General features: G+C 44.4%; 2 protein-coding genes across 7 annotated transcripts in view; one reads left to right on the plus strand and one right to left on the minus strand.

Annotated features, from left to right (window-relative positions):
* Nucleotides 1–8,232, minus strand: part of SMARCD2 (SWI/SNF related, matrix associated, actin dependent regulator of chromatin, subfamily d, member 2) — a 21,407-nt gene extending 13,175 nt beyond the window's left edge. For 3 of the 4 annotated variants that reach the window (XM_042916276.1, XM_042916274.1, XM_042916273.1), the window contains exon 1: nt 8,142–8,232. The gene's annotated coding sequence lies outside the window, so the exon portion shown is untranslated. Of the gene's footprint in view, nt 1–7,197; nt 7,430–8,141 lie in introns of those variants that run through there. The other variant, XM_042916275.1, reaches the window with a different exon arrangement.
* LOC122206774 (intercellular adhesion molecule 5) lies at nt 7,852–19,370 on the plus strand. 3 transcript variants are annotated; one of them, XM_042916269.1, is made up of 8 exons: nt 7,852–7,984; nt 12,836–12,911; nt 14,240–14,506; nt 15,371–15,691; nt 15,949–16,227; nt 16,757–17,026; nt 17,698–17,940; nt 18,139–19,370. In XM_042916269.1, exons 2-8 carry the CDS (start codon nt 12,857–12,859, stop codon nt 18,345–18,347), a joined length of 1,644 nt encoding a protein of 547 aa, XP_042772203.1. In that variant the 5' UTR covers nt 7,852–7,984; nt 12,836–12,856; the 3' UTR covers nt 18,348–19,370. The 3 variants fall into 3 exon arrangements, with proteins under 3 accessions (XP_042772203.1, XP_042772202.1, XP_042772205.1); XM_042916268.1 differs by having other exon boundaries at nt 7,852–7,972; XM_042916271.1 differs by lacking the exon at nt 7,852–7,984 and adding an exon at nt 8,325–8,411.
* The last annotated feature ends 4,429 nt before the right edge of the window (nt 19,371–23,799 follow it).

Here is a 23,799-nt window from a genome sequence, read left to right on the forward strand (position 1 = left end):
AAGATTCTGCAAGGCCTGGCGCCTGCTTACCTCCTTGGGCTCATTTTAAACCATTGCCTTTGGTTCTCTAAGAGTGAGTCCAGAGGTTCTCCTGGCAATTTCTCAAACTGCTAAGCCCCTTCCAACCTCAGAGGCTCTCTACCTCCAGCCCTTTGTTATCTTTTCCATTCTCTCCCCTTACTTTATTTCTCACCAAGCAATTATCACAATATGTAATTGCTTGCCTAGGTGTGAACTGGCTTACTGTCTGATCTGGCTCCTTCGCTAAAATACAAATTCTTTGAAGGTGGGAATTCTTTCTCTTTTTTCTTTGTTATTGAGATTCACATAATGTAAAATTAACCATTTGAAAGCAAACAATTCATTGGCGTTTAGTACATTCACAGTGTTGTACAACCACCACCTCTATCTAGTTCTAAACATTTTCATCCAAAAGAAAATTCCATACCCATTAAGCAGTTGTTTATTCTCTTCTCCTATCCCCTGGTACACACCAATCTGCATTGTCTCTATGGATTTACCTGTTCTGATTATTTCATATAAATGGAATTACATAACATGTGACTTTTGTGTCTGGCTTTTTTTAATTTGGCATAATGTCTTCAAGGTTTATACATGTGGTAGTATGTGCCAGCCCTTCATTTCTTTTTATGGCTGAATAATATTCCGTTGTATGTATATGCCATCATTTGCTTACCCATTTATCTATTGATAGACATTTGGGTTGTTTCCATCTCTCAGTTATTATAAGTAATGCTGCTGTGAATGTGCATGTACACGTATTTAAGTACCTGTTTTCAATAATTTGGGGTATATATTGTGTTACTTTTAACCACTGTCATAACCTAATCAATACATGTGTTTAAACAAGTGAATGATCTTTAAGTGTAGTGAGAGAGAATGATAAACAATACCAACAATGAGTTAATTGCTATGATAAAACATCCTCAAGGTGTTAGGGGGAAAATAGGATATCTAAGTTATGGTAAGGATAAAGAAGATTTCCTATTCATTAAGCAGAGAATAGCTGACACTTATTAAGTACCACACGTATTACTTCTTTTATTTTAAAAAAAAATTATTTTTAACGTTTATTTATTTTTGAGACAGAGAGAGACAGAGCATGAACAGGGGAGGGGCAGAGAGAGAGGGAGAAACAGAATCTGAAGCAGGCTCCAGGCTCTGAGCTGTCAGCACAGAGCCCGACGCGGGGCTCGAACTCACGGACCGTGAGATCATGACCTGAGCCGAAGTCGGACGCTTAACCGACCGAGCCACCCAGGCGCCCCCGTATTACTTCTTTTAACCTTCACTATGCATATGAGGTAAATACTCATTTTACCTCTATTTTAGAAATCAAGGCAGAGAGATTCAGTTACTTCCCCTACTCTCACTGTGATGGTTTTAGGATTCAAACCTGGTTCTGAGCTGGCTCTGGAATCCAAAATCCAGGCACTTAACACTATATATGACTTCTTGTTCGTAGCTGTTATTTCTCTGTTATTACCTCTGGTCTGTTATTACATGCAAAGAAAGTTTTCAAACTGAAAAGCCAGTGCTATGGGGACTCAAAGAAAAGAGGCTAATTGGTAGGACCTGATTAATTAGAAGCATTTTGATTTGAAGGAGATACTACTGATGGTCACCCAATAGGCAAACGGGATTTGATACATCACTAGGGGCAATTCAAGACCTTGTGAAAGCACTAGGTTAATGCTCAAGAATCAAAAGAGATGGGGGGAGGGGAGACCATTCCCACACCACCCTCATAGGACCTAATGGCGTAGCCAGTTGCAGCACTTGCGGTCCTGGAGGCAGCATTCCCATGCCTTTATTCCCTTCGCTTGGAATGCCTTTTTTCTCTTCCTCTCTTCTTCCCTTGATCCTTACTCTGCTCACTGACCACTTTTCAGAATTTCATTCTGAAACATTCTATGGTTTCAGAAGAGGTACTTTCCTATAACCTCTGACCCTATTGCATCTACAGGCACTCAAAGACTTAATGGAACTAAAGTATTTAATTTATTAAAGTATTTTAAAAGTATTTAATAAACCCAAACCAGAGGGACAATTCCCAGTGGGTCTATGCTTCCTGACCCAGCTGTTTGGTGGACAAAGTAGCTGCCAAAGAGTTCATAGGAGAAAGGCCCTTGGAGCGAGATGGCCCAGTACTTGTGCTACAGCAGGCCAGCAAAAGATCACTCCTTGGTTGGATGGCCCACAGGAGGTTAGAATTTCAGAAGTATGGGTAGACAGGTCATGGCGGGAAACACTTAACACAATGGCAGCACTACTGGGGATGTACCAGGAGCCTGGCCGAGGTGGAATCCCAAGCGGCTGACGCATCCATTTTCCATTTGTGGTGGTGAGGCAGGCCTGGGGCACCGCACAGTCAGAGCAGCAGAAGTGCTGGATGGCAAAGCAGCTGATGCCGTGTTCACCATCTAAGAAACACTCAGTGAGCAGCTTCTATGTGCCAGTCACTGACATCTTCTAGCAAAGAAGGTAAATGCATAAACAGATCATTTCTCCACATGACAATTGCGAACATAAAGGTATTCATAAGGTACCACGGGGAAACCTTTAATGAAGGAAACGGATTAGTGAAGTCTTCTTGGAGGATGTTATGTAAAAAAGGCTATGAATGAGTTAGGCAAAGATAATGGAATAAGGCTAAAAGGCACGAAACAGCCCAGGGTGAAGAGAATCCGATTTTGCCGGATCATCAAGTGTACAAAAGTTCCTCCTCTATGTACACAATGAAGTCACAGATACATATTTTCATAGTTCACACAGCCTAGCAGGTAAAACTCAAGAATAGTGTCTTCCAACAGTGGGAGTATATACCAGGATTCAAGAAGTGAGTTTCAGGTCTACAGCCCAGGTGACACTCTGGAAATCTCTGGAGCTAAGGCCTGGGGCATGATTCTACCATTTGTTCTCTCCCCATTCAAGGTAGACGTTTATGGTGCATTGAGAGACCTGGGTGGCATTGTAGTCTGAGTCCTCTTCCTGGTCACTTCCCAGACCCCCTCAGAGGCGACCTCCTGGCTCTTGAGTTTGGACCCAGAACTACTGGTATGACTGAAAAACAGACCAGTAAGACAGAGGGAAGATAAGGCAAAGGTCTCCCCTGGGATCTCTGACTTCTCCCTCCCCTCTGGTCCTCTGCAGTTCGATCCTTAGCTCTTTTCTTTATACATGACTTACCCAGACATACTTATCTATTCACATCCCATCAATTACTGCCTACTTTCTGATAAGCCTAAATATCTAACTCCAATCACCACTCCTCTCCTGAGATTCAGATCCGTATTTCCAATTCACTGCTAGACGCTCCATAGGTCATGTAAACCCATCTGTCCAAAATCAAGGTCTCATTGTCCTCCCTCCCAGTCTCCTCTCCTGTATCTATCCTGATACAGAGCATGAGGACATGACAAAGGGCCTTGATGAGACATTCAAACTGGTCTTGTAGGCAGATGAAAGCCAAAGATGGGGTGACCCAACCAGATGCCCAGGACACGTGTAATCAAAAGCAAAGAGGTGAGGGGCGCCTGGGTGGCTCAGTCAGTTAAGCGTTTGACTTCAGCTCAGGTCATGATCTCACAGCTTGTAGGTTCGACCCCCATGTCGGGCTCTGTGCTGACAGCTCGGAGTCTGGAGCCTGCTTTGGATTCTGTGTGTGTGTGTCTCTTTCTCTCCCCTTCCCCCACTCACACACGCTCTCTCTCTCTCTCAAAAAATAAAATAAAAAACATTAAAAAATTTAAAAAAATAAAATAAAAAAAAAAGCAAAGAGGTGAATAGAGAAAGTCTTAAGGACCTTCACTGTGCTCTCTTGAAGTCATCTTTCACTCCTCCCTTTCTTGCTCCCCTTTCTTGCTCAGTCATCAAGTTCTGTTGATTTTCCCTCCTAAATCTTTTTTGGATCTATCCTACCCACCTAGGTCAGGTCCTCAGCATCTCTTCCATAACCCATCTAACTAGTTTCTCTGCTAAAAGGCCATCCTACCCTATCTCTCCTGGCAATTTTATCCCAAGGCAGCAAATACGATCACATTTCTCCATTTTCCCATATTTGTGTGCCCTCCATTACATTCAGCAGTAGGCTTTAAACCCACTGGGGTCCTTCGGGTTTCTTAGAGCTGTTGTGGCGACCTGAGAGTGAGAGGGAGGGCAGCACTGGGAGATCCTCTCTTGTGTCACCCCCACCTCTCCTCCCTGCTTCAACAAAGAGTTCAGCTTTTACTGTTTTATATATTGAGTGACCTTGCAAGATTCTTTGGCAGAAAGGTTTCCACAGCTCTAAAACGTTTAAAAGGCAAGGGCTTGGGGCGCCTGGGTGGCTCAGTCGGTTGAGCGTCCAACTTCGGCTCAGGTCATGATCTCACGGTCTGTGGGTTCAAGCCCCGCGTCGGGCTTTGTGCTGAGGCTCAGAGCCTGTGCTCAGAGCCTGGAGTCTGCTTCGGATTCTGTGTCTCCCTCTCTCTCTGACCCTCCCCTGTTCATGTTCTGTCTCTGTCTCAAAAATAAATATTAAAAAAAAATTTTTTTTAAGGCAAGGGCTTGCAGAAGAGTCTGTATCTAAACTTTTCAGCATGGGATAATTGGCTCTTACTCTGTCCTCCTCTTCTTACCTCCATAGCTTTATTTTCCACCAACATCCCAACTGAACTTAACCTTCCCTGAACACACCAAGCTATTTCACACTGATTCTTGTGCCTATGACGTCACTAGAATGTAAGCTCCTCCAAGGCTGGGGCTTTGTTTCCTGCTGTGTCCCCACTACCTAGAACAATACCTGGAACAAAGTTAAATACTCAATTCACATTGATTAAATGAATAAGTGTTCCTCCCCAGTTCTCTGCTATGCAAGTGTCTGTTTATTCTTCAAAGCCAACTCAAATGTCACTGCCTCTGGAATTTCCATGACTTTCTATCCCCACCTTTTAACTGCCATCATCAATTAGTTGTTTTCTGTTTTCCTTAATACTCAGCCAAAATTTCTGTAAGAGTACTCATCGTATTGTGCTGTGGCTTTTGTTTAGGGTTCTGCCTCCATCCACACACCCCTCCAGTGTGAACTCTAAGAGGACAAGGACAATGCAGAAACAATGCCTGCTCAGGAAATAGCTCTGATAAAAGTTACCTCCGCTTCCCCACCCCAGAACTCTGTTCCAAGTAAGTCCTGATCAGGAGTTACCCCATCAGGGCAGAAGGTTAAAACCAGCTTAGATCTTAACAGTTAACTTTGGTTCCCAAATCTTTCTCAAGCTTTATGCTCTTGCTTTCTTAGACTTTACTGATTAGTGACCTTCCACCTGGATTCTTGGATTTTTCTTTGTTTACTCTTAGCTCAGATCTTATCCTCACCTTGACTCTGATGGGCTGGTCAAGGTTGATTCACTTAGTACTAACTACTGATTTAACCCTTAATTTATCTGCTCTTCTAATTCTGGTTAAGACTGTACTGATCCTAGGGCGCCTGGGTGGCTCAGTCGGTTGAGCATCCAACTTCGGTTCAGGTCACGATATCGCAGTTGACAAGTTTGAGCCCCGTGTTGGGCTCCGTGCTGACGGCTCAGAGCCTGGAGCCTGCTTCGAATTCTGTGTCTCCCTCTCTCTCTGCCCCTCCCCCGCTCATGCTCTGTCTCTGTCTCAAAAATAAATAAACATTAAAAAAAAAAAAAAAGACTGTACTGATCCCACCTAACCGTTTAGCTTCTATAAACAAGGTGCCTCTGAGTTGGGCATTGACAGCCCCAGGAGTAAAAAACAGGTAAGGGAGAAAAAGAGTCTTGAGGGATCAGGGAAGTAGCAGATCTGGGGAGCCCAGAAACCAAGTAAAGCAGTCAAAAGGGAGGTGCCACTTCAGAAGACGACGCCCCTCTAGCTGCAGTTTCTCTTGCTTTTGTCAGGTTCAAACTCACTACTACTATAACCCGTTCCCACAGTCATAACTTTGACCCAGGCCAAAGCAATTATCCGTTTGAAGGAACAACTTCTCAACTTCCCTAGGAAAGTACCATCCACATAAAGAAATGGGTCAACTGGAGCAAGCCCATTTGCCAAGATTCAATTCACTGGCCAATTTATAAAATTACCGTAAATTTTTAAAAACCATTTTTATATGATACAGCTATTTTTATTAGATGGGATTATATTAGCAGCCTTTACAATATTAAAATTTAATATTTCCACTGAAGAAATCAAAGTTAAGGTTGATACACCATTCAGGAATTGGGAAAAGGACATTAAAAATACAAGCATATGACAAAATAGAAAACGACGTTCAAAGGCACCTCCTAAAAACAAGCAGCTGAAAAAATCCCACTAAGCATAAGCACAGAGATTTTGGTTTCTAGCAAGCGGTAATTATGATGTTGATTTGGTATCACTATGCAGAAATATTTAACATAAGTGAGCAAAACCATTCGAAGCCATAAAAGAGAAATGCGGGTAGCCTGAAGGGGTTACTCTGATAGGTCCTATAAACTAGACTCAAATAAAGCCTGGCAGTTTTAGTGGGGAGTCGTCAGGAAAGGCCTTTCCTGTGATCACAAAAGGAAGACAGACTATCATTTATCAAACACCGATGTAGTGTCAAAAACAATGGCAGGCACTTTCAAATACATAAACTAAATGTCATTCCTTTTAACAGAAGAACTAGAAGTTATGTAACTTTCCCATAGTGTCAAAGTTAGTTAAGACATCGTAGAGGAATTCATAGACCAGTTGGTCTGGCCCCAAAGCCTCTATTCCAGGTGACATTCTCCCCCAAAATGTCAGTATGGAAGACGACAAAGCATTGGTACAACTAGGGTACAAGAAAGGCAGCTGCCCTTCTTGGACAAGAAGTCACTCACTCATAATCTAAAAGAAATAAACCCTCTTCCACAAAAGAGGTAATAGTAGCGCCTCCTCAAAGGAGTTACAGTAAATGAGATAGGGAATGCACGTAATTGGTCCCCTGAAAACTCCCAAATCCTCAAATTTCACTGCACCAAGGAGCTCAGCCCATGGCTCACGGTCAGCCAAGGACTGTGGGAGACAAGGACACAACAGGATGCCCATGAGAATGGCCCGACCTGGGCGCCGGAAAAGCGTTCTGAGAAACGACCCTCCGAAGATGTTTGCCACGAAAGCGGTGGAAAGGGGTCCGGGGTGGAGAGACACAACGGAGGATTTACTCACCCCCATTTTTATGGCTATTGATAGCTGCTGGGCGGGGGAGCAAGAGCGCAGGCACGTTTGGTAGGAAGTGAGGAAGGGAATGCTCGTTTACTCAAGCGTGTTACTTGTATGTGGAGAAACGGGGGTGTACAAAAAAGTCTTTTTGATACTGGCAAAAAGTCCCGTGGAACCAATTTGCCAGGCCACCCAGGAAGAGCCGAGAGCGACGCCACCTAGATTTTTGAGCAACTGAGAAACCGACACCCAACGCCAACCTGCGCGGCCCAACACGGGAACGCAGCTGCGCGCGCAGCCAGCTTCCGCGCGCGACTTCGCACAGGCTCAGGCCGCGTCACGCAACGAATAGGCACAGGGGTGGACAACCCTTTGTTTTTCTAACAGAGCCATTATTTCCTACAACAACCCTTACTCTTTTGTGTTCACTTTGTTTTGCTTAGTACCTATTATCTTGAATCAAACATGAGCTCTCTACCAAGCGAGACACAGGCTTCTCTACCTTCATTTTCCCTTGCAACCCCCTCCTGTGAGTTCAGCTTCCTGGTCCGCCCCATTGGCCTCGGCCAACCCTTGCTAAGCTTCTGGGTAAACGTCACGAGTTTCTGGGCAGATCAGGAAATCCTCCGGCCAGAAGCTCGCGCGCGCGCCCCCGCCTGGCGCTGCCTACCAAACGGTCTGAGCGCGTGGCAAGTTTCTGAGAACAGCGCGGGCGAGGCAGCGGAGCGGTCTAGCTATCCTAGGAGTGACAGGAGCGGCGAGCGGCGAGGAGCGGCCCTCCGTGAGGATTTAGGTCTTGCTTTGTGTGCTTAGGTTCATGCCGGTGTCTCCTCCTGGCTTTTTCCGTCAGGTCTGCAGAGGCCTGACCTCGTGTGACGGGCTTCGCCTTGTCACGCGGCAGTGGGCCGGAAACCCAGAGGGGCACTCGCTGGAGTGGTTTTTCCACATACCTTTCACGTTTTAAATATCATCCGCCTCTGAAGCCCTTCCCGGCCTGTGGGGCCGAGAGCGTGAGAGCCACACTGTGTGCAGGCCAGACGGGAGACTCCTTCCGAGCGGGAACGGGCGTTGCGCTCCGCGTCCGAGCGCCGGGCTCGGTCCTGCCCTCGAGTCTTTGTAGCTGTTGTGTCGGGTCGAGGTGTGGATGCCCTGCCCTCCCGAGGCTGACAGTCCGGCAGGGGAGGTAGACCCGCCGGCCTGACAAGCGAGGTGTCAGGGAGGTGCGCGTCCCGAAAGCAGTAGCGTGGGGCTGGTGGGCAGCGGCCCGGGCACTATGGGGGGAGGACACGGGGGTGCTCGTGCTGAGCCCTGATCACGAACGTACGCTCACCTGGGGGGAGTGTTCCGCGAGGAGGAAGCGAATTCCAGGGAATTCGAGGGAGAAGACCATGCAGAGGGTGGGATGTGACTCCCGGATGTATGAGAAATTGCAGGGCACCCTGGGAGCGCCCCAGATTCAGACCGGAAGGCCAGGTGCGCTCCACAGCCAAAGCCATCCCAAGGGCATGTCGGCGTGTGCCGTCCTCCCCTCACCTGCCTACGCCCTCCCTGCAACCCTTCAGTGGCTGGATTAGAGGCCTAGGATTTCAGACACTTTAAACCTTTTATATGGCATATAATACTACAGAGCAAGTAAGCCAAAGGAGTTAAAAAGATTTAAAAATTCATTTCCTCTTAGGGATGCTGCTTGCTTTGTAAGAAAATGAACGAATAAGGGGCACCTGGGTGGTTCAGTCGGTTGAGCGTCAGACTTCAACTCAGGTCATGATCTCATAGTTTGTGAGTTCGAGCCCCGCGTCAGGCTCTGTGCTGACAGCTCAGACCTTGGAGCCTCCTTCACATTCTGTGTCTCCCCGTCTCTCGGCCCCTCCCCTGCTCATGCTCTGGCTCTGTCTCTCAATCATAATTAAACGTTAAAAAAATTAAAAGAAAATGAATGAATAAAAAAACATCATGTTTCAGTACCTGATCGTAACATGCTACGTGAAAACAAGGATGAACTTTTTTTTTTTTTAACGTTTATTTTTGAGAGAGAGACAGAGCACAAGCAGGAGAGGTTCAGAGACAGGGAGACACAGAATTCAAGGCAGGCTCCAGGCTCTGAGCTGTCAGCACAGAGCCTGACATGGGGCTCAAACTCATCAGCTGTGAGATCATGACCTGAGCAGAAGTCCCACACTTAATCGACTGAGCAACGCAGGCTCCCCCAAGGATGAACTCTTAACAGTTGTGAGGATAGTTGGGCGGGGAGAGGGCACTTGGAACAACATAGAACAAACAAAGTATTGTCAGTATCCCAGAATGAAAACAACAAGAATCAGCACGACCCCGCCCCCCCTCCATTTTTTTATATCTATGTGGCATGTACTAGTGGCAACCACAAGGGAAAACCACCCAGGTTGGCTTATAGAGATCAAAGATGGGAAATCTTTTTTAGCCAAGGCTCTAGGAGAATATAATCTGTAAGATTAATTCACGGCAAGATTAGGTTTGCAGAGAAAGGTACCATCCGCAAGCTAAGGAGAGATGAATGAAACAGGAGCTCTTGGATTAACCACTATGCAGGACTGTTTGTGGCACAGTGGCCCCATCGAAGCACAGATAATCTAGAGTCACTGAATATAAAGAAGCAGTGAAGTAGTAAGAATTGCCCAGCAGTAAAGATGCCTGGGTTTGAATGCTGGCTGCACCTCTTAATTAGTTGTGTGATTTGGGGTAAGTTACTTTACCTCTTCCAGTCTCCATCTCCTCATCTGTAAAAGTGGCAATTATCATAAGATTGCTATGAGATAACTAAAGTAAGCCAGTCAGTGTAGTGCCTGGAACATAGTACTGTATATGGTTACTAAATGTTAGAAGCTATTAGACAAGATGTGGTTGAGAAAAGAGTCAATGAAGTGAGATACAGATCTGTAGTAAGTGCCTAGCTTGGAATGGGTGTTAGGAAGAGAGCACTTTACCTCAACAAATTCAACAGTAAATTGGGATTCTACAGTGTCCAATGTGGCTGATATTTTTAAAAAATTATATAGCTAAATGAATGTTATGCATGCCCTTCAAACAGTGGGGATGCCATTTTCCTCTATCCTCCCCTTGATGCTTTTAAAATAAAAGTAGACACGAATAATTGATATATTCTAAATATTATGCAAGATGTGAAAACATATGTAGAACACTGCTATTTTATTAATCTGTAACATACGCTTTTAAGTAAAACAAGTATGTTTACTATGCAAACATAACCTCTAACCCCCATTTTCAACCAGACAGAGATCCCCCTGAATATCCTCTATATAAAAATTCTGCAGTCACTAATGCCTTCAGGCCCCCTTGGATCTCCCTTAGATTACCGCAGTCACCTTCTACCAGATCTCGTGGCCATCAGTCTTTTCTTCCATCTTTCTTTTTCCACACACTGCCAGTGTTGTCATTTTGAAAAATAAAGCTGATTATCTCACCCCCCTGCTTTAAAAGCTCTGTAAATTCCTGCTTACTGACCCAATTGTATACCTACTTCTTTATCCCACAGTCCTTTTTCCTGTATGCTACCCATACTGAACTTCTTGGATTTTCTCAAATAAGTCTGACCTGACCTCCTCTCCGTATCACCTCATCCCTTAATAAACTTCCAGTCATAATAGAAAATGCAGTTCAAAGGAGACCTGAGAAACCTCAGCTCCTTCAGAGAGAAGTAATGATTCCCTCCTCAATGCTCCTGGATCAATTTATCATTATCAGTAGCAGTGGCACAATCACCGTCATCACTAACCTATTGAAGTCTTATGTGCCAGGAGTTGGGATAAACACTTGGCTTGAATTTAGTCATTTAATTCTCACTTTACTGTCACCCCCCCTCCCCATTTTTATAGTAACACTTGGAATAATGTTATTTTTATTTACATTTGTCTTTCCCACTAACTTCCAGGGATTCCTATTGTCATGGGATAAATCCTGGTAACTTCTATACCTTTCTAAGAGCCTGGAATATTGTAGGTGCTCAATAATTGTTTGCTGAAATAATGTATGAATATAAGCAATTCCACTCAGGGCTTTTGTACTTTTTCAAACAGCTGTTATTACTTAAAACTCTTATTTTGAAATTCCTTCAAAGTCTGGGGTACTTAGGAATGTCTTCAGTTGATAGGAGATCTTCCTTGGAAAGAGATGTTAAGGCACTCAGAGCTAAATCTGGTGAATAAGGTGTCTGAGTCATATCATTTTTTCCTCAAAGAATAACAAAATAGTTTAATAGACTGATTTTTCTTGTGTAGCTTACAAGCCAGCTCTAAATCATTTCAAAAAAAAGTTTTGAATAATGGTGTCATTACTGGAATAAATTTATAGCCTCCCAAAGTATTCAAAGAGTAACACTCACTTGGAAATATAAATTTTGATATGCCTGTTATGCATGTATAAAAAAAGACCAAAAAAAAACCCCAAAAAACCTTATATGCTCTTTCAGACCAGAATATAAGTAAAGGTACACCTGTGTAAAACCCAATGTATGAAAATTCAAATACTACAGAATTAGAGGGTAGTCATCCACTTCGTGGGATATCCATAACATGCCAGGCGCTGTGCTAGGAGGTGGAGATGCAAGATAAATATAGCCTCTTGTCCTCAGGGAATTTCTAGCATAGTAATGAATTCATCATTAAAAATAATTCACTAAAGTGAATTGCATTTTAACATGCAGCTTCAGAAATCACATTTGGTGTAAAGGGAGGTGCAGACAATCTGTTGTAAGTGAGGGGTTGTGAAGAGGGACAGGATTAGTTAAGAAACCTTTCTTAGAATAAATTAGCTTCAGTGGGGGGCTTTAAAAGAAAAAAAACTTGGTACAGATCGGTGGAGAAAAAGAGAGGTGGACAATTAGGACTTAACTCAGCCAACGAAATAATCCAAAGGTTGCTTGGTGAACATGGAGGCAGAGCAGAGAGAGAAGGATTATCTTGAGGGATATCTCATAGAGGTCATGAACAGAGCCCTGATGAAACATTTCTCCCTTACATCAGAGAACAGGACTCTTGTGACCATGTTTTCTAGATTCACGGTCACTTCCCACTGGACAGTGCTAGATAAACATTGATTACATCTCTCCAAACTTCGTTTTTCATGTTTCCATGCTAATAGCCTTCTACTGACTCAAGTAGATGGAGACAAATATGTAAACAGATAACTGCGACACAAACATACACAGGAATCTCACTTAATCTAATATCCCCTACTATTTTCCTATGTCCTTTAATTTTTTTTTGTATATTTTTAAGAACTTTTTATTTATTTTGAGACAGAGACAGCACGAGTGGGGAGGGGCGGAGAGAGGGAGAGATAATCCCAAGCAGGCTCTGCATCACCAGCACAGAGCCCAACATGGGACTCGAACCCACAAACCGCGAGATCCTGACCTGAGCCGAAACCAAAAGTTGGAAGCTCAACTGAGCCACCCACGCCACGTGCCCCTTGCTACGTCCTTTTAGTACATCCACACCATACCACTGTTACTCTTGCTATAATTTCTCCAGACTATTCAAGGTGTCAGGAAAGGGTTTGATCTTTAGCAATACCAAAGAAATAGTTCTCTATATCCTTTTTACTTTCTTTGGTCACTTTTCTCCAGCACTGTTTTCTCCTTTCTCTCCAGCTTTTGGCCCTTCTCACAAGGATGGAAATGCTACTGTTTTGTGTCTGGGCCCTGCTGGCCTTGAACCCTGGCCCAGGTAAGGCTGTTTGTGATAGTTTCTTTAGTCAGTATGTGCCAAAGTGCAGGTGGCTGGTCAGTAAGAGCATCAGAAGTACTGAATGGGGCAAAAATATACTATTCATTTGTCTGGACCCTTGGGAGAGATTCCTATTTTTGGATCATTAGGACATAGAATCTGTAGGTGTCTCTAGCTTATAATTGGGGAACCCAAATTGAGGAACAGGAGAACAAACCATCAGAGAAAACTCTCCCCTAAGAAATATGCCTTCTCTCTTTGGCCCCCTGCCAGCCCAGGACTGTCCTAGTTTTCTGTTCTTAAGAATATTTTTACTTCTTTGTTGCCACCTTTTGTGTCATGAAGTTGCAATAGCGTCTTGATAGGAGAGGACCCATAGCTTAATTGTGAGGAGCGAGCGCTCCAGACGGCAAGAAAGGAACTGGAGCCTTAGTGGGTAACACTGCTACATGAGTTGTGTATTCCTAGAAGGGCCCGGTGTTTGGTAGACGAAACAGATGGTGGACATGGAATAGCTAAAGGGGACCTGTGGGGAAGCTTCCAGGAGACTGTGCCTCTCACCTACATAAGGCATCTGAAAGTTTTACCTGATGTCTCTCTCATTGCACCTGAGATTTCCCTAACAGACTAAACTCTTAAGCATCCAAAAACATGTTGCCTCAGTACCAAAGCAAAAAAGGAATAGTCTTATTTTGAGAAGCGGTGAAAAATTCTGGGAAATGAATGACCCTAGGAGTCACCTTTAGGCTAGTGGGTTCATAATTCAGCGTGCATAAGGATCATCAGGAGTGCTCGTTCTGTTCACTGCGTATTTCCACATCCCACCTTCACAAGTGCTTAATCATTCAGTCTGAGGTGGAGCTAGAGTCTGTAGTTTTACAAGCATTCCAGGTGATTTTGGTGAAGGCAATTCTTAGACCATAATTTCAGAGAAACACTGATTTGAGGTGTAAGCACAGAGCTCTTTTCTCTAGGGCCTACTAAGCCCTTGAGGGCCCTCAGCAGCCAGTCCTGGGAGCTTCTAAGACATCTGGAAGCTTAGGAAGAGAATGGTTTCCTTGGCATGAGTTTTAACAACTGTAGTTTCCAAGGTGACACTAATGGAGAAACCAAGATTACTGGAAAGATAATGAATGCAGGGAATGGTGGAATCAGGGTTCTACCTGTTCATTAAGGGTCTTTTTCTTGTCTGGTTCTTTGTAACTTTTTCTTCAGGGTAGGTTTCCTATTTCTAACCTACAAATTGATAGACTAGGCCTTCTTGATAGACTAGGGTCTTGTGGTCCTCACCAAAGTCTTTGGCATATATGTGTGGTTGATCATTTCAGGAGCAACTGAAGAGATATTTGAGGTTTCCGTTTGGCCAGATCAGGCCCTGGTAAAGCTTGGACAATCCCTAATGATCAACTGCAGCACTACCTGTCCAGACCCAGGACCCAGTGGAATTGAGACTTACTTAAAGAAAACCCAGGTGGACAAAGGACCTCAGTGGAAGGAGTTTCTTCTGGAGGATGTCACAGAGAATTCTGTTCTGCAGTGCTTCTTCTCTTGTGCAGGGATCCAAAAGGACACAAGCCTTGACATCACTGTGTATCGTGAGTAGGGCTGAGGAGGAAGGGAAGACTGGGGGAACATGACTATGTCTTATTTAGGGAAAAATTAGAGATTTCTTTTGGGGGAGACAATTTGGGCCCTTAGTAGAGATTTCTGTTATACTGCAGGAATTCTAGAGCCAATTACTTCTATTTCCCTTTGGTGAAGGATTTTAAATTAGGAGCAGACCACAGAGGGCATCCAGACATCGTGCTTGAGAATATGTTCAGGTATAGGAGGCATATACTAATAATGCCAGCTTATAAATGATCAAAAAAGTATACAATTTGTGCTAAATTATTTGGCACAAGTTCTTAGAATAAATAGGGACTGGAAAAAGGAGGGTCTCTGTCTCCATGGAAAAGGAGGCTCTTGAGCTTCACTCCTGCAGAATGGTAAGGATTTGAAGTGAAGGGCATGGATGAGGAAGATCTTTCAGGTGGGCAAATAGCATTGGCAAGGATATTGCCGTAAGAGTAAGTGTGATCTCTTTGGGGTAAAAGCTTGGTAGACTAGGGTGTAGTTTTTGTGTGATGCTAAGGAGCTCCTCAGAAGCTGCTCATGCCTCTGAAGCACCTCTGGTAAGAGATAAAAGTTCTCCAGAATGGCAGCAACAGTCAACGCAAGGGACCTGCCCCTCAACAGTCACATTTCTTGGCTATGACTTTAGCCACCTTTGATGGGCAGAAGAAGAGCCAGAAGACTGACTTGTCTTATGTAGGGCAGGGTTGGCAGAAAGCTGACACGGTTGATCGGATGGTTTAAGAGTAACGGTCACCTTGTATCACCAGCTTTCTGTCCTATACCACTTCTTTCTGGGGAGGTGAGTAGCCTTCTCTCATCAAGCCCACCTTTTTGTCTTAAAGAGCCACCCGAGCAGGTGATCCTGGAGCTGCAGCCGGCATGGGTAGCCATGGATGAAGCCTTCACAGTGAAGTGCCATGTGCCCAGTGTAGCACCCCTGGAGAACCTCACCCTTACCCTTCTCCAGGGTAACCAGGAACTACACAGAAAGGACTTTATGAACTTGGCTGTGGCCTCCCAAAGAGCTGAGATCACCATCAATGTCAAAGCCCAAAGGGAAGATGATAGGTGCAATTTCTCCTGCCGTGCAGAACTGGACTTGAGTTCACATGGTGGAGGGCTCTTTCACAGTAGCTCAGCCATCAAGGTACTCCGGATCTTTGGTGAGTCAGAGTCCAGGTATGGAAGGATCCTGAGGCTCAGTTTCTTTATCTTACCTTGGCCTTTTGGGACTAAGTTCCCACAGAGTTTAGGATTAGGGTGTGAGAGTAATTGAGCCCCATCTCTACCTGGGCTGTAATCTTACCCTGGGAGACAGAGAGCTTTAAGCCACACTCCCTTCCTAAATTGTGGGGTCCTATATAGCACATGATTTATCATGGCTTTTCTCCTTTCTTTCCTTTTCTTCATTTTTTGGCAGAATTCTCTCAGAGTCCCCAAATCTGGGTCTCCTCACTTTTGGAGATTGGGATGGCAGAGGCTGTGAGCTGCGAGTTGGCTAGGGTGTTCCCCGCCAGAGAGGTAATGTTCCACATGTTCCTGGGAGACCAAGAGCTGAGCCTGTTTGTCTCCTGGAAGGGAGACACAGCATGGGCCAATGCCACAGTTCGGGCCATGGAGACTGGTGATCAGGAGCTGTCTTGCCTTGTATCTCTGGGTCCAATGGAACAGAAAACAAGAGAGCCAGTGCACGTCTATAGTAAGTGAGCTGCCTCTTCCCTTCCTCACGAGGGTTCTCTGCCACTGAAACTTCCACAGTAAATCCTTGGTGGTTCCACTGCAAATATCCCTATTAGCCTTTCCTCGGGACACTCTCATGTGATCTTTCTCTGATGAGTGCAGGCAGGTTGGAGACATGCATTGAGACAGTAGTTGTGTTCAGCCTTCACCGTTTCTTGTGGCCATCTTACTTACAGAGTGATTATAGGTCCTTCAGCTTGTTTCTGGGAACAACTTTTTGAGGTGGGGAGGAAATTTATAAGATGAAAAGCCATCTTGCTGTCCTTGCCACAGAGGCAATAGCCAAACGTATGGACACTGCATTTGTCATAAGAAGAGCTCTCAAATTCCCAAATCTCACTGCTCTTGCCATTCAGCACAGAAGCAGTAGGGTATCCAAAGTTTTCCCTGTCTTATCTGCCTAGATACCATACCATCAGAAGCAAGAGTATAGAACTGGCTGAGAATTTTGAGAAAAATGTTTGATTCTCTCTTTCCTTTTCTTACAGGCTTCCCTCCACCAATCCTAGAGATAGAAGAATTATACCCATTGGCAGGGACAGACATTAATGTGACCTGTTTGGGGCATGTGTTAACATCACCCAGCCCTACTCTTCGGCTTAAGGGAGCCCCAGATCTCCCTGCCCCTGGGGAACCTGCCTGGCTTTTACTTACCACCAGGGAGGAAGATAACGGCCGGAATTTCTCCTGTGAGGCCTCTTTGGAGGTTCAGGGTCAGCGGTTGAGCAAAACCACTGCGGTCCAGCTCCATGTCTTATGTGAGTAGAGGCCTGATCTTTCTTGTCAAAACAAGGATTATTATTAGTCTCTCATCTCCAGAGTTCTTGGCCAGCAACTTCATTATTAGAGTTGCTACATTTTTCTCATTAAAATAAAACATCAAAGGGTGAAATAAAATTAAAGCTCCCCAAGCTTACATTATCCCCAGGAAAGTAAGCTGAGAGAAACATGAGGGGGACCTGGGAACGGAAAAGAGAATGCAGGGTGATTAGCTGGTATTAGTTGAGGGTTGATGGCTGAGAACACAGGAAGTGATAGTTGGACTTTATGCTGAGGGGGGAAATTTTCATATAAAAATCTGTGTTTTTGAAAAGTAGAAAATCCCTCATCTCTGGGTTCGCCCCTACCCATCTCCTCACTCACTGAGAAGCAAAGATGGGAAGCAGGGAAGCCAGCATTGATAGGACAGGCCAGATCATTGAGTCTGAATCCATTAAGATGCCTTTGCTGCATCTCTGACTCCTTGCCCCTAGAAAATGGAAGACAGAAGAGTGCCCCAAAGCAGGGAACAGTGCTCCTTCCCTTGGGAAGTAAAGCTGTCAGGTGGGAGGGACACAGCTTTCGGATTAGGGGAGAGGAAGCTAAGCATCTCAGTGAGGAAGGAATGTGGCACACTGAGCTCAGCTCCTTGGGGGACTCTCTTTTCCAGACAAGCCCCGGTTAGAGGAATCTGACTGCCCTGGCAACCAGACGTGGGTGAAAGGGACAGAGCAGCTGCTTGCCTGCGTCCCAAAGGGAAACCCAACTCCAACCTTGGTGTGTACCTGGAATGGAGTGATATTCAACTTTGAAGTGCCACGGAAAGCAACCCAGAACCACACAGGAACCTACTGCTGCACAGCCTCTAACCAACTGGGCTCTGTCAGCAAAGACATTGCTGTCATCGTTCGAGGTGACTGTGGCTTTCCTGCTGCCAGGCCTAGGATGGAAATGCCCAAGGGGGTTGGGATTCTTACCCAAATAGGGAAAGAAGAAAAATTTCAGTGGGTAGGGAAGGGTGAGACTGAGAGGTGGGCATGGTAAGCCGGAGAGGGGGGGATTCTCTTGCCCTCTTGACCCTCCCAATTCTCTGTCTTCTGTGCTTGGGCAGGCCTGGATGAAGGAATCAGCTCCACCATCTTTGTCATCATTATTGTCGCTCTTGGAGTGGGTGTAATCACCATAGCACTGTATTTGAACTACCGGCCTTGCAAAATAGAGAGGCGGAAATTGCCCTATAGGCAGAAAGAGAAGAACAAAGAGGAGGAAAGCCAGTTTGCTGTTCAGCAAGCAGAAAAATGCAATGCACATAATTGTTAAATGGAAACAGCTATTTGTTTGAAAGCAACCTCTACTCCTGGGGTTTCCTAAGGGAGGAAAGTGGGGGAGGAAAAAGGAAGAGACATTACCCTTTGTGTTCTACAGTCCCATAAAACAGTGTTTCAGACCCCCATGTCCCTTGTCTCTCATCCATCCACAAGCTCAGCTCCTCTGAGTTCATTCTAGTCACCAGAATTTCAGTCTCAGTGTCCAGCTAATGAGAGGGCCTCTTGCTTCTTACTGTGTGCTTAATCAGTCCACTCACTCCCAAAAGAAAGCCCTTTGCTTTCAACATCAGACTGAACAGATAGAAATATCTCAGAAATGCAACTCATTTCTCATGGTTTCTTCATGACTAAGTGGGAACCAGTTTTTTAGTCCACAGAGGACTTCAAAGGGAGTACCAAACAAAGAGATAGGAATCAGAACCTATTCCTACCTACACATTCCCCTGATCCCCTAACCTGAGGTTCTGGAGTGCCGGCTCCCAGAGCTGAGTTTGGTGACACCATTAAGGGTCAGTAGCTGGCTTCAACTCACTAGAGGAGTGTAAACGTCATAAACTCAGACAAGCAGCTTACCTAGCCCCAGAAGTGGAAGTTAGAGTTCTTCCATTAAATTGCCTTCACAGGTTAAGGGCTCCAAACATCTCTGAATTCATTTTCATAATCCATTATAAAGTGATCACCTGTGAGTTCACATTTGACATATTAATTTTTTTCTCCATATAGGCTCTAAGGCTAGACTTCCAATGGTTATTCTCCCTTCCCATAAAGAAGTATATATTTTTGAATGTCTGAAAACTATTTCCTTTAAGCTTCGGGACAACTCCTGCTGTGACAATGTTCACCATATGATTTCATGATTCAGCTTCCTTCTCTGTTCTTTGGAAAAAAATATATTCACCCCTACAGAAGACATGAAAAATCATAAAACCAGATCTTTTCTCCTAAATCAGTCATGTATGGGTCACTGAAATGTTGGATATGGTAAAAAATAAAAGTGATTTTACAATATCTGAAAGTATTTCTTTTCTGTGTCATTTTTGAAAACTTTTATTAAGCCACATGGTTGCATTTTGAGTACAGTTTCTAAGAAAAGAATGTCAAGTCGGTAGCACAAACAACTAGCCCAGGGCAGGTGGTGTGTTGGCTCAGGGCGGCAGCCTATTTGACCTGACCTTGAAACTAAAGTTCAGACCTCAAGATAGAGGTCTACAGCCTTCCAAATAGAAGACACTAGCTAGAAAGAATACAGCATCAGGCATCAAAGTAAAAAGATTCATTCTTTCCAGACCTTCTCTGAGTCTGGGTTATGGGTTAGGTATAAAAATAACACTTTGATTTCAATACATACAAGGCAGTGGAGATATAATGGTGGACAAAACAGCGTCCCTGCCTTCTACAAGCTTACAGTCACTGAGGGAAGCCAGAGCAAGTCAACAGGAAGTCACAATTGCACCTTAACACTGGGAAAACAGGTCTTTATAAGAATGCCTAACTCAGGATCAAGGAAAAAAGTTTCTTGGGAGGAAACTGGAAATAATTTGTTTGATTTTGCAAAAAAGCATCCCATCCCCCACCCCCTCCAAATGACCTCAGCCTCCATTTTTCCACTCAATACAGCAGCCATCACTCATCATGTAATATAACTTGCTCACTTTTCTGAATTCAACACTTAAGGAAATAAGGAAGTGGGTTTAAAAGAAAAGAGTATAGAGCAGCCTGATGCAGCAATCTCCAGCCATTTCAGTGTCTTGAGATCAGCTGCATCAGGTCTGTGGTTCTCTCACTGAGCAAACCCCACTTCAAGGCCCCCATGCCCTGAGGCACAGTGGAGGTTCCTGCCTTTGCTTCTCACTGCCACATGGTGTCACTGTTGACAGTCCCACACAGTCCATAAAACCTGGTGCTTCTGCAGATCCAGGTTCCCAGGTCCTCTACCATGGATCTTTCTAGGAGGATGATTTGCTTCCTCAGGAGTTGGTGCAGGTAGGGGTGATTCTCTGCATGAACTTGCAGGGTTACAGAGCTCACTACTTTGGACTAGCCATCCAGGATGGGTCTTCAGATTTCGGTAGGCCCTTTCCTGGGAAGATTTGAAACCTCTGTTCTCTCCCTTTCCTTCCCCAAGGATGCTGGGGTCAGGGAGTCAATTCTCCTAGTCAATCCTTCTAAGGGTAGCTGCCTTGTCTTCAGGGGACCCCCACCCCCTAAAAGGTTTGTTCTTTTCCTGAACAGTAGAGCAATTGGCTCACACTTAACTGCGGCTACCCTGATTATCTTCAGGGGAAGAGAACTACTTTTAATACTCCAAAAATTTATCCTCTTAGGAAAGTCAAGATGACTTTCTGGTGTCTTTCTTTATAGACCCAAGAGAAAACAAGTTAAATCTTCAGTCAGGCTTCTTACTCTAGGGAAAATAATACTATTTATCTATTATAGGATTATAGTTGGAAAGAAATGACATAGTACTTGTAAAAAACACTGGCATGGTATTGCACACATGTTCACAATATCAGCTTTTATTACACTAGCTGCTGGTGGTAATCATACCCATAATCATAATAAACTCAAAGGAAGAGTCAAAAAACCAGGTCACCCACGGAGGGCCGTCAAAAGCCACATACACCACTGACACTTCCTTTGTCTTTTCCATTGTGTTCTCTCTTCCTCTTCTATTCCTTTCCCTCTTCCTGTCTCTACTTTCCTCCTTTTTTGTTCCCTCAGATGTGGGACTACTAGTAGAATGACCAATTGTATCAGTTTGCACTGAGCTGAGGTGTTCTGAGACACTAAAATTAGGAAAGTCTCATGCTGATAGGGATGAGCTGATGACCCTCATACTGATATCTCTTAAAGTATTTCTCACATTTGATGGGGGCCCCTGAATGAAAAAAGGTGTGAGGCACAGTGTCATGTTTGTTTGACCCAGAAGGCCAGGTTCGTGTAATTCTGAGGCAGACTTGTGAAGAAAGGGGAAAGTGTCAGTTCTGCTCTCAAATGTGTATAAAAAAATCAAAACTCTGGGAATGCAAGCTGGTGCAGCCACTCTGGAAAACAGGATGGAGGTTCCTAAAAAAACTATAAATAGAACTACCCTACGACCCAGCAATTGCACTACGAGGTATTTATCCAAGGGATACAGGGATGCTGTTTCGAAGGGACACATGCACCCCCATGTTTATAGCAGCACTATCAACAATAGCCAAAGTATGGAAACAGCCCAAATGTCCATCGATGGATGAATGGATAAAGAAGATGTGGTGTATACGTATATACAATGGAGTATTACTCAGCAATCAAAAAGAATGAAATCTTGCCATTTGCAACTACGTGGATGCAACTGGAGGGTATTATGCTAAGTGAAATTAATCAGAGAAAGACAAATATCATAGGACTTCACTCATATGAGGACTTTAAGAGACTAAAACAGATGAACATAAGAGAAGGAAAACAAAAATAATATAAACACAGGGAGGGGGACAAAACAGAAGAGACTCATAAATATGGAGAACAAACAGAGGGTTACTGGAGGGGATGTGGGAGGGGGGATGGGCTAAATGGGTAAGAGGCACTAAGGAATCCACTCCTGAAATCATTGTTGCACTAGATGCTAACTAATTTTAGATGTAAATTTTAAAAAATTAAATTAAATTAAAAAAAAGAATCAAAACTCAATATATTGTTTTGGCAATGCTGATGTAAATGTTAACCTTAAAAATAAAACTTCCAGGGGCACCTGGGTGGTTCAGTCGGTTAAGCATCCGACTTTGGCTCAGGTCATGATCTCACGGTCCGTGAGTTCGAGCCCCGCATCGGGCTCTGTGCTGACAGCTCAGAGCCTGGAGCCTGTTTCAGATTCTGTGTCTCCCTCTCTCTCTGCCCCTCCCCTGTTCATGCTCTGTCTCTCTCTGTCCCAAAAATAAATAAACGTTAAGGGGCGCCTGGGTGGCTCAGTCGGTTGGACGTCCGACTTCGGCTCAGGTCATGATCTCACAGTTCATGAGTTCGAGCCCCACGTCGGGCTCTGTGCTGACAGCTCAGAGCCTGGAGCCGGTTTCGGATTCTGTGTCTCCCTCTCTCTCTGCCCCTCCCCTGTTCACATTCTGTCTCTGTCTCAAGAATAACTATACATTAAAAAAAAAAAATTAAAAAAAATAAATAAATAAAACTGTTCTAACAGCTAACAGCAGTTTTAAAAAATAAATAAATAAACGTTAAAAAAATAAATAAATAAAACTTTCAGTTATTTTTACCAGCAAAAAATGGGTTTATTTGAGAACAGCTGAGAATTGTAATCCAGGACAAGTAATCTGTAGCAAAACTTATAGGCAAGTCTGCAGAACAAAGGAAAGGACCTGCTGCTTTACAGAGGAAAAGGGGGGAGTCGGGAAGGCTGTTATAAACAAAAAGCCCATTAAAGTGAGAGTTGGAAATATAGTGGTTTCTCATTGTCTGAGCTGTGACTGTTTCTCATTGGCTGGGCTGTTGCTGGGACAGGAGGAAAGCCTTTTTTTCTCCTGCTGGGCTGGGAAAGCAGCATCCAGGTATAAAGTCTGTCTCCTATTGGGTCTGCAGTTGCAGTGGTAGTGTGTGAAAGCCCCCCTGCCGGCCTCCCAATTCCTTTTTTTTTTTTTTAATGTTTATTTATTTTGAGAGAGAGAGACAAAGTGAGAAAGAGAGAGCATGCCCGAAGGTGTGCGGGCGTGCGCGTGCGCACGTGTGCACGCGCGCACGCACACACACGCACACACAAAGGAGGGACAGAGAGAGGGAGAGAGAATCCCAAGCAGGTTCCCTGCTGTCAGACTCAGGGCTTGAACTCATGATCCGTGAGATCATGACTTGAGCCAAAATCAGGAGTCAGATGCTTAAGTCACTGAGCCACCCAGGTACCCAATTCCTTTCTAAACAAGATTTCCTTTCACTAGTTTGCACATTTCCCTCTCATGATCAAGATCTTTCTTTGAAAGTGTCACTGATCAAGAGTCAGTTTCTCCACATTTAGTGGTTTTCTCAGTACCAGGAAGGACCTTTCCTAGTTGTCATGTCCTAAGTAGGAGGGAAAGCGCCTAGCGGTTGGCAACCACTCAAACCACATTTGAGCAGCAAGGAAGATTAGGAGGGAGAGAACTGTCAGGTACTTCCTATCTGTAGTCCCTATCTATCAAGACTGTAGTTACGCACTGGAGATCATCTCCAAGCACTGAGCCAGCATCACCTCATTGGGTGCATCATTTTTAGAAGCCTGATAGGCAACAAAATACAAAACTCAAAATGATTATACAAAGCAGAAAAAGTAACATAGCAATTCCGTACTGTATGATGGTTCTAAACCAGGACTCCACGTCTGAAAGTAGCTAACTGAAATATTTATTTGCACTTATTCAGACTTAGGGGAGAAAGGCGCTCCCTATGAAGGCAAACCAGGAATCATGTGTGCCTTCTGG

This window comes from Panthera leo, chromosome E1 (assembly GCF_018350215.1).
Source record: "Panthera leo isolate Ple1 chromosome E1, P.leo_Ple1_pat1.1, whole genome shotgun sequence".
NCBI classification, from domain to species: domain Eukaryota; kingdom Metazoa; phylum Chordata; class Mammalia; order Carnivora; family Felidae; genus Panthera; species Panthera leo.

What these genes read in the sequence shown, in the direction of transcription:
- LOC122206774 (XM_042916269.1), top strand. Translation starts at nt 12,857, where the DNA reads ATGGAAATGCTACTGTTTTGTGTCTGGGCCCTGCTGGCCTTGAACCCT. An exon ending in CCTTGACATCACTGTGTATC is followed by an intron (nt 14,507 to 15,370) that starts GTGAGTAGGGCT and finishes TTTGTCTTAAAG; the next exon opens with AGCCACCCGAGCAGGTGATC. An exon ending in AGAGCCAGTGCACGTCTATA is followed by an intron (nt 16,228 to 16,756) that starts GTAAGTGAGCTG and finishes CTTTTCTTACAG; the next exon opens with GCTTCCCTCCACCAATCCTA.